General features: G+C 38.0%; 2 protein-coding genes across 3 annotated transcripts in view; one reads left to right on the plus strand and one right to left on the minus strand.

The window, feature by feature from the left end:
• psmd2 (proteasome 26S subunit ubiquitin receptor, non-ATPase 2) overlaps nt 1–11353 on the minus strand; it is a 30491-nt gene extending 19138 nt beyond the window's left edge. Inside the window, exons 1-11 of the mRNA XM_079824469.1 lie at nt 11179–11353; nt 10760–10816; nt 8251–8415; nt 8042–8163; nt 5196–5420; nt 4954–5112; nt 4706–4850; nt 1864–1924; nt 1634–1780; nt 1449–1555; nt 33–160 (exon numbers count right to left, since the gene is read on the minus strand). Coding sequence (XP_079680595.1) covers nt 33–160; nt 1449–1555; nt 1634–1780; nt 1864–1924; nt 4706–4850; nt 4954–5112; nt 5196–5420; nt 8042–8163; nt 8251–8415; nt 10760–10816; nt 11179–11283 — 1421 coding nt within the window. The 5' untranslated portion in view covers nt 11284–11353. The remainder of the gene's footprint in view (nt 1–32; nt 161–1448; nt 1556–1633; nt 1781–1863; nt 1925–4705; nt 4851–4953; nt 5113–5195; nt 5421–8041; nt 8164–8250; nt 8416–10759; nt 10817–11178) is intronic.
• Nucleotides 11354–12390: 1037 nt separating this feature from the next.
• Nucleotides 12391–14316, plus strand: part of LOC307130031 (uncharacterized protein) — a 93101-nt gene continuing 91175 nt past the window's right edge. Inside the window, exons 1-2 of one of the 2 annotated variants that reach the window (XM_079822879.1) lie at nt 12391–12589; nt 12876–12972. In XM_079822879.1, coding sequence (XP_079679005.1) covers nt 12923–12972 — 50 coding nt within the window. In that variant the 5' untranslated portion in view covers nt 12391–12589; nt 12876–12922. The remainder of the gene's footprint in view (nt 12590–12875; nt 12973–14316) is intronic. The other variant, XR_013816992.1, reaches the window with a different exon arrangement.

Consider the following 14316-nt stretch of genomic DNA (forward strand, 5'->3'; position numbering starts at 1 on the left):
TGAAGAAATGGTGTGTGTCACTTGTGAATTACCCAAAAATGGCTCCAATCCTCATGATGTTGCTGTTGTGCAAGACGTAATCGGACAGCAGAGCCAGAGCGGGATCACACTCGTTACGGACGCCAGAGTTCACGATACCACACGCCAACAGCGCCCCGGACTGAGAGAAACACATGAGATTATGTATAATATTCTAGACACCTTATTATATATTGTTTGAAAGCACATTAGCTTTCTACGAAACGCTGCTTTCTTCACAAATGTGTTATGCCACATTTCGCACAATTTGAAATTTAAACATACACTAAAAAAAAATGCTTTTCTTGCTTAGTATTTTTGTCTTGTTTTCTGTCCAAATATCTTAAAAATCTTACATTAAGAAGCATTTACTAGACAAGCAAAAGTTGTCGTCTTGTTTTGGTGGAAAATAACTCAAAATTAAAGGGTTAGTTCAGCCAAAAATAAAAATTCTGTCATTAATTCCTCACCCTCATGTCGTTGGACACCCGTCAGACCTCCGTTCATCTTCAGACACAAATGAAGATATTTTAGTGTAAATCTGATGCTCTGAAAGGCCTCCATTGGCTCAACTTTACACTCTCAAGACCCTTAAAAGACACTAAAGACGTCGTTACAAAGTCCATCTCACTACAGCGGCTCTACAATAACTTTATGAATCGGCGAGAATAGTTTGTGTGCGCAAAAAAACCCTAAATAACGACTTATATAGTGATGACGATTTCAAAACACGGCCTCATGAAGCTTCGAAGCGTTATGAATCAGTGAGTCAATTCATGATTCGGATCGCGTGTCAAACTGCTGAATCGACTCACTGATTCATAACGCTTCGAAGCTTCATGAGGCCGTGTTTTGAAATCGTCATCACTATATAAGTCGTTATTTAGGGTTTTTTTGCGCACAAAAACTATTCTCGTCACTTCATAAAGTTATTGTAGAGCCACTGTAGTGAGATGGACTTTGTAACGACGTCTTTAGTGTCTTTTAAGGGTCTTGAGAGTGTAAAGTTGAGCCAATGGAGGCCTTTCAGAGCATCAGATTTACACTAAAATATCTTCATTTGTGTCTGAAGATGAACGGAGGTCTGACGGGTGTCCAACCACATGAGGGGAAGTCATTAATGACAGAATTTTCATTTTTGGGTGAACTAACCCTTTAAGGGAGTTTTTGCTTAAAATAAGCAAAATAATATTAATTCAAACAGAAAACAAGATTATTTTGCTTACCCCATTGGCAGATTCTTTTGCTTATTTTAAGCAAAAACTCCCTTAATATTGAGTTATTTTTCCCCAAAACAAGACTAAAACTTTAGCTTGTCTAGCAAATGCTTCTTAAATGTAAGATGTTTTAGATATTTGGACTGAAAACAAGACAAAAATACTAAGCAAGAAAAGCATTTTTTGCAGTGTAGCAGCTGTGTGCATTTGTACCTTGATGTAGTCCTCGGATGAATAAAGATATTTATCAATCTGTGTCAGACCTCCATCCACATCCCACAGCAGAATCATTCCCAGAGAGGCCGCAGCGCTGAGCATGCCTATAACACACACACATTTAACACACAATAACAGCAGATGTGTGTGGTTTAGCTGCCCAGAGATGGGGCTGTTCTCACCATGGTCCTTGTTCTTGTAGAGCCACTTGTTTCCGTCCTCCGTGAGCAGTTTGTCCTGGCCGAATGCGGCGTTGACGAAGCCATTGACGAACGAGGAGGCGAGATTCATGCGAGCGGAGTCCACCTGTGAACCGCTGCCACCAAACCCTGAGAGAAACACCACCGTTAGTCACACACACCACACACACACCACACACACACCACCAGATTCCTGATCCCAAGGGGCTTACGGTTGTTCTCCAGGTGGGTTTTGTAAATGTCATCTGGAACTTTAGGCTCCATGATGTCGAGCTACAGAGGAAAGAGCAGAAATAAAGCATCAACACACAGGCAACTCACAGAAGTGTGCTAAATCTAAATCTAAATGTGTCTGGGTCACAATCACAAGAAAACATCTTTATATTTTGCATGCAAAAAATTAGCATTTTGACAGCATTTACAAGACAATAAGACACATTCGGCCTAAAAATGATCCTTTAATAGATAGATAGATAGATAGATAGATAGATAGACAGATAGATAGATAGATAGATAGATAGATAGATAGATAGATAGATAGATAGATAGATAGATAGATAGATAGATAGATAGATAGATAGATAGATAGATAGATAGATAGATAGATAGATAGATAGATAGATAGATAGATAGATAGATAGATAGATAGATAGATAGATAGATAGATAGATAGAGACAAAAAGATAGGATAGATAGAACGACAGAACAATAGAAAGACAGAACGATAGATAAAACGACAAAGAGAATGATGGATAGAACTACAGAACGATGGAAAGACAGAACGATAGATAAAACGACAAAGAGAATGATGGATAGAACTACAGAACGATGGAAAGACAGAACGATGGAAAGAACGACAGAAAAAAAACGAGGGATAGAACGACAGAAAGAGAACGACAGAACATTAGAAAGACAGAAAACAATGGAAAGAACGACAGAAAAAAAACGAGGGATAGAACGACAGAAAGAGAACGACAGAACATTAGAAAGACAGAAAACAATGGAAAGAAAACAATGGATAGAATGATAGATAGAACAACAGAACGATGGACAGATAGAATGATGGATAGAACAACAGAGAGAGGGACAGAAAGAGAATGATGGATAGAATGACAAAGACAGAACGATAGAAAGACAGAAAGATGGAAAGAGAATGATGGATAGAATGACAGAAAGAGAACGACAGACAGATAGAGCCATAGACAGAACGATAGAGCGACAGATAGATAGAATGACAGAAAGACAGAACGATAGAAAGACAGAACGATGGAAAGAGAATCATGGATAGAATGACAGAAAGAGAACGACAGACAGATAGAGCCATAGACAGAACGATAGAGCGACAGATAGATAGAATGACAGAAAGACAGAACGATAGAAAGACAGAACGATGGAAAGAGAATGACAGATAGATAGAGCCATAGAACGACAGATAGATAGAATGACAGAAAGACAGAACAATAGAAAGACAGAACGATGGAAAGACAGAATGATGGAAAGAGAATCATGGATAGAATGACGGAAAGAAAACGGCAGATCAATAGAGCCATAGACAGAACGATAGATAGAAAGATAGATGGATGGATGGAACGATATATAGAAAGATCGATAGATGTCAAATGGTCCAAAAACCAGCTTCATTTTCTTTTCGATCTGTGTATTTTCTCTTATGACCCAGATATTGTGTGACCTGGATATGTTTCTGCGTGTGTGAGTGAGAGTGTGTGAGTGTGAGTGAGTGAGAGTGTGTGTCCGTGTGTGTGTGCAGGGTTCCTACACAATTTTCATTTCAAAATTCCATACTTTTCCAGACTTCCTACAGATTTTTCCGACCATATTTAACTTGTTCTGATCAAATGTTTTCAAATTCAACTGCTAACAAGTGTAACATTCTAAAGATTTAGTATTGGCGTTTTTGCCTTTTATTAGGATAGGAAAGTAGCTAGACAGGAAGTAAGGTGGGAGAGAGAGGGGGGCGGGATTGGGGAAAGTCCATGAGGCAGGACTCGAACCCGGGTCTCCCGAAGCACAACAGCACTACATGGCGATGCACTTACCCACAATGCCATCGGCACCGACAAGTATGTTACACTCAAAACCTCTATGTAGGCTATCTAATATTTAGAAATCCTATATTAAAATATTGCTTTTTGTGACCTTAACGATCAAAATGCTAAATCAGTCACAATTTTTTTAAAGGGTTATTAATTTACCCAAAAATTTAATTTCTATCATAATTTACTTACCCTCATGTCTTTCTAAACTAATAAGACTTTTGTTAATCTTGGGACACATGAAGATATTTAAAGGATTAGTTCACCTCAAAATGAAAATGTCCTAATCATTTACTCACCCCAATGCCATCCAAAATGGCACCAACTCAAAAACTTAATTTATCTTTCACTGAAGAAAGTAAGTCATGGATATCTTGGATGGCATTGAGGTGAGTAAATGATTAGGACACTTTCATTTTGGGGTGAACTAGTCCTTTAATAAAGGGACTGAAATCTCTCAGGTTTAAAAATATTAAAAATGTTAATATAATAAACTTATGGTTTTGAAAGACTTGGGGGTGAATAAATGACAAATTTTCATTTTGGGTGTACTATTCCTTTAAGAACTCCACCATCGACTCCTCAAACCCAACTTGCTTTCTCAAACTACAAAGTGCTGTGTTAACCACTGTTGAACTGTGAAGAGGAAGGAACACACAGGCCTGACCTTTACTGCCATAGCTAGGCTACAAGTTTTTCATTCATTGAAAAAAACGATTGTGTATATATTTATTATATACATTTAGAAATTCTTAATTTCATATTTAGAAAATGAAATGGGGACAATAGTCTGGAAACATAAATATTTTTCCATACTCTGATTTATTTTTTCCATACTTTTCCAGACCTGGAAATTACTCAAATCAAATTCCATACTTTTCCAAACCCCATAGGAACCCTGTGTGTGTGTGTGTGTGTGTGTGTGTGTGTGTGTGTGTGTGTGTGTGTGTGTGTGTGTGTGTGTGTGTGTGTGTGTGTGTGTGAGAGAGTGTGTGTGTACCTCTCTAGCGAGAGCCAGGAAGTTGCTGTTGAGCTGCACGTTGGACATGATCTCCGTCAGATCCTCATAATCCTCCACGTCTTCATTGAGCTCCAGGAACATGCCATGACGACCCAACATGAACGACATCTGCTTCTGAATCACACTACACACACACACACACACACACACACACACACACACGTTAGGCCACTGGAGCCTCAGTTCTCAGGCGATGAAGAGTGTGTGTGATAGAGTGAATGACCTACATGTCCTTGCAGGAAGTAAAGATGTTCTCCACCAGCTCCACGTCGTTGAGCATGAGCGCGAGCCTGAGGGCTTCTGGGTAACGGTTGAACTTCCGGAAGATGTTGAGCGCGCACTTCAACAGAGCAGAGTTCTCCGGCTCAGGGACGTAACTCACACAGCTGGACACACAAACACACCATCAGAACCAAGAAATCACTCGAAGACGTGTGTTCAGATGCATTGTGGGTAAACGCGTCTCTACCTGGTGAGGTACAGGCAGACTTTAGCGTAGGCGTTCTCGTCGATGTACGTGTCCAGCATGTCCAGCCGCTCGATCTCCATCAGGAGGTCACAGGCCTCGTGCTCGGCATTGTGGGCCATGTTGTACGGGACGATCTCTTTGACCAGCTTCAGGAGGACTTCCTGTTGAGCTTTATCTGCTTCCTCAATCTCCTGCCACTCCTTAGCCACCTCTCCGGCAAGATGCCTGCGCACACACCGGATCACGCCACAGCGCCATTTATGCTCGTGAATCTCATCATAAAATGGACGCCATTTGAAATCTGAGACTGTTTCATATCAATAGTGAAGAAGCACAAGATGATCTATTAGATGAGGCCGAGGCGCTCCGATAGCCTGTTCATCATCTGAGAAGCGGACGACGCATCGACTCTCGGGATTTAAGAATCAGCATCGGTCGACTGTCCATCGCTCTTTCTTTCTATCGCTGTCGCTCTTTCTATCGCTCTGTCGTTCCGTCTTTCTGACGTTCTGCTGTTCTATCAATTGTTCTGACTTTCTGTCTTTCTATCTATCTGTTGTTCTATCCATTGTTCTGTCTTTCTGTCAATCTATTATTCCATCGTTCTTTCTTTCTGACGTTCTGTCATTCTGTTGTTCTATCCAATGTTCTGTCTTTCTGTCATTCTATTATTCTGTCGTTCTTTCTTTCTGACATTCTGTCTATCTGTTGTTCTATCCATTGTTCTGTCTTTCTATCTATCTGTTGTTCTATTCATTGTTCTGTCTTTATATTATTCTGTCATTCTTTCTTTCTGACGTTCTATCTTTCTATCGTTCTGTCTTTCTATCTATCTGTTGTTCTATCCATTGTTCTGTCTTTCTATCAATCTACCTACCCATTGTTCTGTCTTTCTGTCAATCTATTATTCCATCGTTCTTTCTTTGTGACGTTCTATCTTTCTATCTATCTGTTGTTCTATCCATTGTTCTGTCTTTCTATCTATCTGTTGTTCTATCCATTGTTCTGTCTTTCTATCTATCTGTTGTTCTATCCATTGTTCTGTCTTTCTATCTATCTGTTGTTCTATTCATTGTTCTGTCTTTCTGTCTATCTGTTGTTCTATCCATTGTTCTGTCTTTCTATCTATCTGTTGTTCTATCCACTGTTCTGTCTTGCTGTCGTTCCATCTTACAATCATTCTGTCTTTCTGTTGTTCTATCCATTATTCTGTCTTTATATTATTCTGTCGTTCTTTCTTTCTGACGTTCTATCTTTCTATCTATCTGTTGTTCTATTCATTGTTCTGTCTTTCAATCATTCTGTCTTTCTGTTGTTCTATCCATTATTCTGTCTTTCTATCATTCTATTATTCTGTCGTTCTTTCTTTCTGATGTTCTATCTTTCTATCGTTCTGTCTTTCTATCTCTGTTGTTCTATCCATTGTTCTGTATTTCTATTGCTGTCTTTGTCGTTCCATCTTTCAATCGTTCTGTCTATCTGTTGTTCTATCCATTGTTCTGTCTTTCAATCGTTCCGCCTATTGCTCTGTCTTTCTGTCGTTCTATCCATCGTCCTCTTTCATTATGGTTCTGTCTTTCTATCCATCATTCTGTCTATCGCTCTGTCGTTCTATCGGTCATTCTATCCATCATTCTGTCTTTGTCGTTCTATCTATCGTTGTCTTTCTATTGTTTTGTCATCTATTGTTCTATCCATCTGTCTATCTGCCATTGTTCTGTCATTCTTTCTTTCTATCTATCATTCTGTCGTTCTATCCGTCGTTTTGTTTTTGACATTCCAATTGTCATTCTATCCATCATTCTCTTTCTATCGTTCTATCTATCATTGTCTTTCTATTGTTTTGTCATCTATTGTTCTATCCATCTGTCTTTCTGCCATTGTCTTTCTATCTATCTATATAAAGTTCTATCCATCATTCTCTTGCTATTGTTCTGTCGTTCTATCCATCGTTCTGTCATTCCATCTTACTATTATTCTGTCGTTCTATCCATCGTTCTGTCATTCCGTCGTTCTCTCTATTGTTGTCTTTCTATTGTTTTGTCATCTATTGTTCTAACTATCTGTCTTTCTGTCTCTATCTAGCTATCTAGAAATTGCAGTGAAATGTTTTATGAAAATTTCTTTATGAAAAACTTTTTTTTAAATGTTTTTAATATTAATTTTACATTTATTTGAATGAAAATATTATAATTACATTTATGGGGATTTAAAGGGGTGGTTCCGTGTTTTTTTCCTAGGCTTGGTTGTGTTTATGGGGCGCAGTATAACATGTCTTAATTCTTCTTCTTTTTTTTTTTTTACGCCACATTTTTCTTATATTTGACCTTTATTCCACACCGCTGTCTCCACTGTCCTTTGAACGGCTTGTTTGCTTCCTGCTTCTGTGAAGCCCATCCCTCCGAAAAACGCAATGGTCTTAGATTGGTTAGACGGCCAAATGTAGTTTGTAGCTCTACAAATGCTCTCGCTCTCTTTCGTAATGACTGCGACGTAGGCTCGCCCACTTTGTTGCGTGTTCGCAGGGGCAGTGTTTGTTAATAGCAGGTGTTCATGATGTCACCAGCCCGGGAAGAAGCTTGTTGTAGTCCAAACCGGCCGTTTTTGTAGGCAATAAACTGCCATAACTTTAAAAGACAATATCTCTGTTTGCATTGAACTTTCAGCGCTGTAACTTTGCAGATACTGTTTATGCTCAAGCAGCAACATTACACACTAACTAAAGTTAAAAAAGTGAAATCGAATGCAACCACCCCTTTAAGAATCTATATGAATATTTTTTCCCCTGCCCTAGTAACAACACTGGTCTAGTGTGTGTGTGTGTGTCGTGTGGCTGGTTTTCCTACCTGACGTATTCGTGTCCCCATGACGCGAGCTCCTCCTGTGAGCCCAGCAGACGATACTTCAGACACTCCCGCTCGGTGCTCATGGTCATGGCGAGAACAGACACCACATCAGCACAAAAGTGCTGGCAAACAGAGAGAGACGTCACACTCCACACACACATTGGCTGATTGTTCTTATAAAATCCACATAACTGATGCCGCACACACACCTTGTTGTCTCCGGACTCCATGTTCTGGTATATCTCTTTGAGTTTGGCGTAGTGGGGTCGCAGGAACTTGAGCGGTTTGGGCACGGACGTCATCGAGGTCGTGGAGGAGCGAATCTGACGACGCAGTTCTTCCAGAGCAGGACGATACAGAGATGTATCCTTCTCCTGCGCAACAGAAAAAAAACAAGCGTCTTGACTTAAAAAAAAAAACGTACTGAGAGTGAAACAGAATATCCAGTTGGAAATAATGTAGGCCAGGCCGTGATTTTATCATTGTATTGTGGAATAAATGGGCATTGACGTTATTGGTAAACATCAAGTCTTTTCAGAAATAAAGAAATTCATTATTGTGACACTTCATTTGATAGCATAATATATTTTTAAAGCATTTATTATTAATCTTTGTTAATGTTAATAAAAATTAGGGCTGTCAAAATGTGCGTTAACGCGTCCATTTATTTTTTTCAGTTTAACGCGTTAAAAGTATTTAACGCAATTAACGCAGCATGCGCTTTTTTTCCTGTCATCCTTTGGCTGCGCTACAGTATACACTAGGGGTGTAACGGTACACGTATTCGTATTGAACCGTTTCGGTACAGGGCTTCCGGTACGGTGCACGCGTGTACCGAACGGTTATGAATGTAATCTTTAACAGTTAACAGTCGGCTTGTTGTAAGCGTGGAACAAACTTCAATCCGAGTTCCCACACGAACATATTAAGTATTCAGTCCATTTTATCACGAAATTCAAACGATAAATGCCGTTTTGACGCTCTATGTGGCGTGACTGATCACTTCATGATCACAGTTCAAGCGGCCGCGCGACGCGCGTGAACGCGATCATCTGTGAAGGCGATCGATCATCTGTTACTAAAGATTCAAGAATAAACATGAATGACGATCTGAAGGTATGCTGAGGATACATTAAAATTTACTGTCATGTGTATATGTGGTGTAATCGCTAAATCAGTGTTTCAACGGCGGAAAGACGTCAATATAACTGCTGTAAACTAAACAATGTCATGTAACGTTAGCATCACATTTACCTCAGGAGGTCATTCAGTTTCCAGACTTTTATTCACTAGAGAAATCAACTCTTTCGCTAAATATATGCTCTATATTAGCCGTTATATTCATTATATTCTACTTAACCTGTTAGTGATGTCTTGATTATTTCATGCATGTTAAATAAACCTGTCATGAAAATGACAGACACTGTATATAAGTTATTATATTTCAACAACGATTTGGAGAAAAAAACTATTTTATATTTAGATTTAGGAGTTAATGCAAAAACTGCCTTATGTGAAGTTTACATATTTGCACACAATGTGTTATTTGAGTGTTGATTATTATACCTTAAAATAAATAGCAACTGAATTTAGGCTAATAGTTTGGGCTCTGTTGTGAACCTTTAATATTAATGTACAAGTAAGGGCTCCCTATATAATTTACAGAAATATCTTAAAGGGGGGGGGGGGGGGCACTCAGTTTCAGTCAGTCTCATGTCAATCTTGAGTACCTATAGAGTAGCATTGCATCCTGCATATCTCCGAAAAGTCTTTATTTTTATTATAATTATAAAAGGAAGATGCGCTGTTCCGAGTCTTTCCGAAAAAAGCCGTGCGGCTGGGGGCGTATCGTGTGGGCGGAGCTAAAGAATGTCGAGCGCGCGCCGCTGTTACTGTGTTGAGTGCGTCTGAAAGCTGCGTCATCCCTAAAAGCGGGAAAAAACTTTATTCAACATAAAAAATGTTTATAACAGCACTAAAATTAAGTTTACATTAAAAATATATTATGCCCACCCACTATTTAACCACTTTTTGTATTTATTGCATAGCATATTGTATGTTCAGGGATGACAGACTGATCAGCAGACATGCTATTTATGACTGGAAATAACTTTTACTTTGCGGTAAGTGTCTCTCCTATTGATTTTGTCCTATCAGTGTGACTCTCCTGAAAAAATAGCGAAGACCACTGTCCTAAACGAAGAACGAAAAATAAGTATATCGGGGTATAAGCATCAATGACACTGGCCTTCATTCATAGTGCTAAGTAAAAAAGATGCCATTAAACAAATATTACAAAAAAACTTACACATTATGTTGGAGATTCAATGTGAAAATATATTAAACTTTAATGTTAGGTGTGATTAAATACGTTATATTTTTAATCGATTGACAGCACTTGTAAATATAATTGTTCGTTGTTTGTTCATGCTAGTTCACACCGCATTAACTATTCTTTTCATTTTAATAATGTATTTGTAAATGTTGGCATTAAGATTAAAATGCTGTAAAGTATTGGCTCGTTTTAACTAAATGTAAGTTAGTGAACTAAATGTTAACAAATGAAACCTTACTCTATAGTGTTACCCAATTTTCTTCTATAACAACGAATCGCACGCAGTTCAGGATGTTTTTAGGGATGTAAAACCTAAAGGTTTGCTTTTTAAAATGGGTCAAATTGACAGTTCAACCAGGAATCATTAATAAATCTGAACTTACAGCAAGTCTTTCCACGAGCATCTCTAACTCCTCCTGAAGCAGTTTGTCCTCCTCTGACTGCAAAAACAACACACACACACACATCAGAGACATTATTATGTACAACATCACAACCCTGCAAACTATGAAAGAGTTGTTTTATAATCAGACCATCAGGGAAGCACATCTGTGAACTATATCCGAATAAATCCTTGTGTTTTACAATGCTATGATACATATAAAGGCATATATGAGTCTTATAATCACACACATTATGTTGTAAAGTGTTTAGTGCTGACTGTGAGGTATATCCATTGTTAACTCATGAATAATAGTGAGTATAGCTGGTGTGTGTGAGTGTGTGTGTGAGTGTGTTTGAGAGTCTGGCCTGCTGAGTGACTCAGGCGGAATTCAAACGCGGCTGTTTTTCTCTCTCTCACCAGCTCCTGCTCCTCTTTCTTCTCCTTCTCTTTCCCCGCCGGTTTTTTGTCCTTCTCCTCCTTGATTTCGTCCTGCTTTTTCTCCTTTTTTGCGGTTTCCTCCATGATTTTGCTGTTGCTGTTTCTCTGAATGCGACTCACTACCGCTGCTGATGTTTCTTCTTCTGCGGCGGACGCCTGTGACACCGCGGGCTCGACTGTCGCCTGTTGACCGCACTGAGAACTGCAGCTCATTACCGCCAGCCTCCGGCCGCCCTGGGTACTGCACCGGCATTTTACCGTACATTTGTTTTGCTGGCCACTGATTGTCCAAAGTACTGTATGTTATTATAATTAATTTGTATATTTTGTTATTGCGAAAATAAATTATTGTTAATTATTATGTTCAACAATATTAATTCAAACCTATTTTTTGAGGAAATATATGACAAAATTCTGAAAGACATCAAAACATCAACATCTTTATCACTGAGATACTATTATATTAATATTTTAAATTTGGAGTTTTTATTCTATATTTTCCGTTTCCACTCATTTTAGTTGGGTAATTTTAGTCGTCCTTTTGTGTCTTTTATGTTTATATACTTTTTAAATAAATGTTTATTTCAGTTTTTTTGTTTTTTGTTTTAGAACTTCAGAACATGAAAATAATAAATGCTGTTTTGGCAAATTACTGAAATTAAATGTTTTAGTTTTATTTCGGTTTCATTTATTTCATGGTTTTAGTGAACTATAATCCCAATGGATAGCATTGAATAAATATATTTTCGTTAGGTTATTATAAATCACTCACACCACTTTATCTTTAGCTATTTTATGAAAAGATTTATACAGCACTTTATTTAACGTCTTCTGTCACATCAACACAACGCGCATGCGTCCTGTTGAAAAAAAGAAGAAGATTTTAACGGCTCTGGCGTTGTTTACTCGTTAACGCGCGTTGAACATTTATAATTTGTAAATAAACATAAAGTGGTAAATTAGGTTTTTGTTGTTGTTGTTTTTACAAACAAAGCACTGTAGCTTTTGGGTGACCTATCCCTTTAATAAAATTTGGTCGCACTAAAAACACAATTGTTGTTTGTTTGTTTTCTGTCAGCAGAGGGCGACTCTCTCTCTCTCTCTCTCTCTCTCTCTCTCTCTCTCTCTCTCTCTCTCTCTCTCTCTCTCTCTCTCTCTCTCTCTCTCTCTCTCTCTCTCGTCACAAACAAAAAGAAGGGAAAGTAAGTTAGAGTTCACCTGTCGCCATTTTACGCAGGTAAAATACGAATACGACACGGAAAAAAACAGAGCTTTAAAAAAAGTGTTTAAAAGAAAGGTTTATTAGAGTTTAATCAGGAATGCCCGTGTATGTTTATAATGTTAAAGCTGGAGGATTTGAGAAGCTGTATCTTGTAAAAGTTTGATCGAGGTGAGTGTTCAGGTCATATTAATATGAATCTCTGGAGGACATTTTGAGTGATTGTTTGTTTGATATGAACTTTAATGAAAGGTTTCTTTCACTTCAAGGTTTGTTTTGTGTTTGGTGATGTCTGTGATTCTTCAGAGGTTTAACTGCATATGTGTAAACATGAGTGACTGAGCTTGAGTTCACACAGTCACATGATCCTTTCCTCACACTCCAGATGTGTTCAGATCAAATATGAAGTTTGTTTAATGTAATCATTTAATTTAGTGTGTGATGTTTGTTCATTCAGAGTCAGTGGAGGAGATCGGACTCATCAGATTCTCCTGCAGCTTCATCATGGCTGATCCACAAGGATCCACAGATGGAGACTTCTCTCCAGGATGCAGGTACTTTCAACAAACACTGTTAAAAGGATAGTGCACCCAAAAATTACAATTCTGTCATTAATTCCTCACCCTCATGTCGTTCTAAATCTTAAGACCTTCGCTCATCTTCAGAACACAAAGATATTTTTTATGAAATCTGAGAGCTGTCTGACCCCTCCATACACAGCCGTTTAATGAACACTGTCAAGGTTCGGAAAGGTATTAAACATTATTTATTAACATTATTAAAGACTATTATTTGTTGAAGTAGTCCATGTGACTCCAGTGGTTCAACCTTAATTTAATGAAGCGATGAGAATACTTTTTGTGTGCAGATGAGAATACTTTTTGTGCGCAAAAACAAATAAAAATAACGACTTTATTCAACAATTTTTCTTCTAGCCTGTGCCAGTCCTATGTAGTTTTCGTGGTAAACAGTGCAGACTGGTACAGGCTAGAACAAAATTGCTGAATAAAGCCGTTATTTTTGTTTGACATGAGGGTGATGAATTAATGACAGAATTTTTTTGGGGGGAACTATCCCTTTAAATATTGTTACATTATTGTATATTGTTGTTTAAATCTGTTGTTTTCTTGATTTACCACGAGAAACCTGGGGCCTATACCATGAAGCCGGTTTAGCTGGCTAGCCAGATATGTTTAAGCTTAGTTTGTGCCAATCCTGGGTTTTAGGTACCATTAAAGTGGCTTGGCTTTTAGCAGTGTTCATCTCCATAGTAACTTAAGCTCCAAGGCTAACCTGCTCCAGGGCAGGATATGTTCTGGATAAGAGATCTCAAACTGAAATTAGACCAATCAGCTGTGAGCAAAGTGATACAACTCTGATGCAATAAAGTCACTCCCCTTTTTCTACTCCAAATTAAAGGTCACAACATAGCAAATGGTTTTTAAAGACTAAAGCGTCTGGCTTTTAACAATGCTTATTTATAATAATAATTTTGAATTACTTAGATATAATTTATGTAAATATTATACCCTTAATCAATTACACATGTAGTGTTTTAGTTAATCAGTCATTAATAGGCACTTAGTTCAAATTAATATAAATAGCCTATATAAAGGTCATACAAATAAGCTTTAAATTCAATAAATAAAGCTATAAAAATTAACTTCATAACTTTTGCATTGACATATTGAATATTTTGTATTCTTTTATAGACAGCTCTTTTCTTCTTGCTGTGTAAATTTGTTTAAATTCTTAATATTTTTCAATCATGTAATATTCTGCAGAAGAGAGAAATCAATCACACTGCTTCTCTCGCGAGAAGTGAATCTCAGTTGATCCACAGCATGGGATTGGCTGTTCGGTTCTGATGTCACAGCTAAACTCCTAAACTCAGGATC

This window comes from Gobio gobio, assembly GCF_949357685.1.
Source record: "Gobio gobio genome assembly, chromosome: 8".
NCBI classification, from domain to species: Eukaryota; Metazoa; Chordata; class Actinopteri; order Cypriniformes; family Gobionidae; genus Gobio; species Gobio gobio.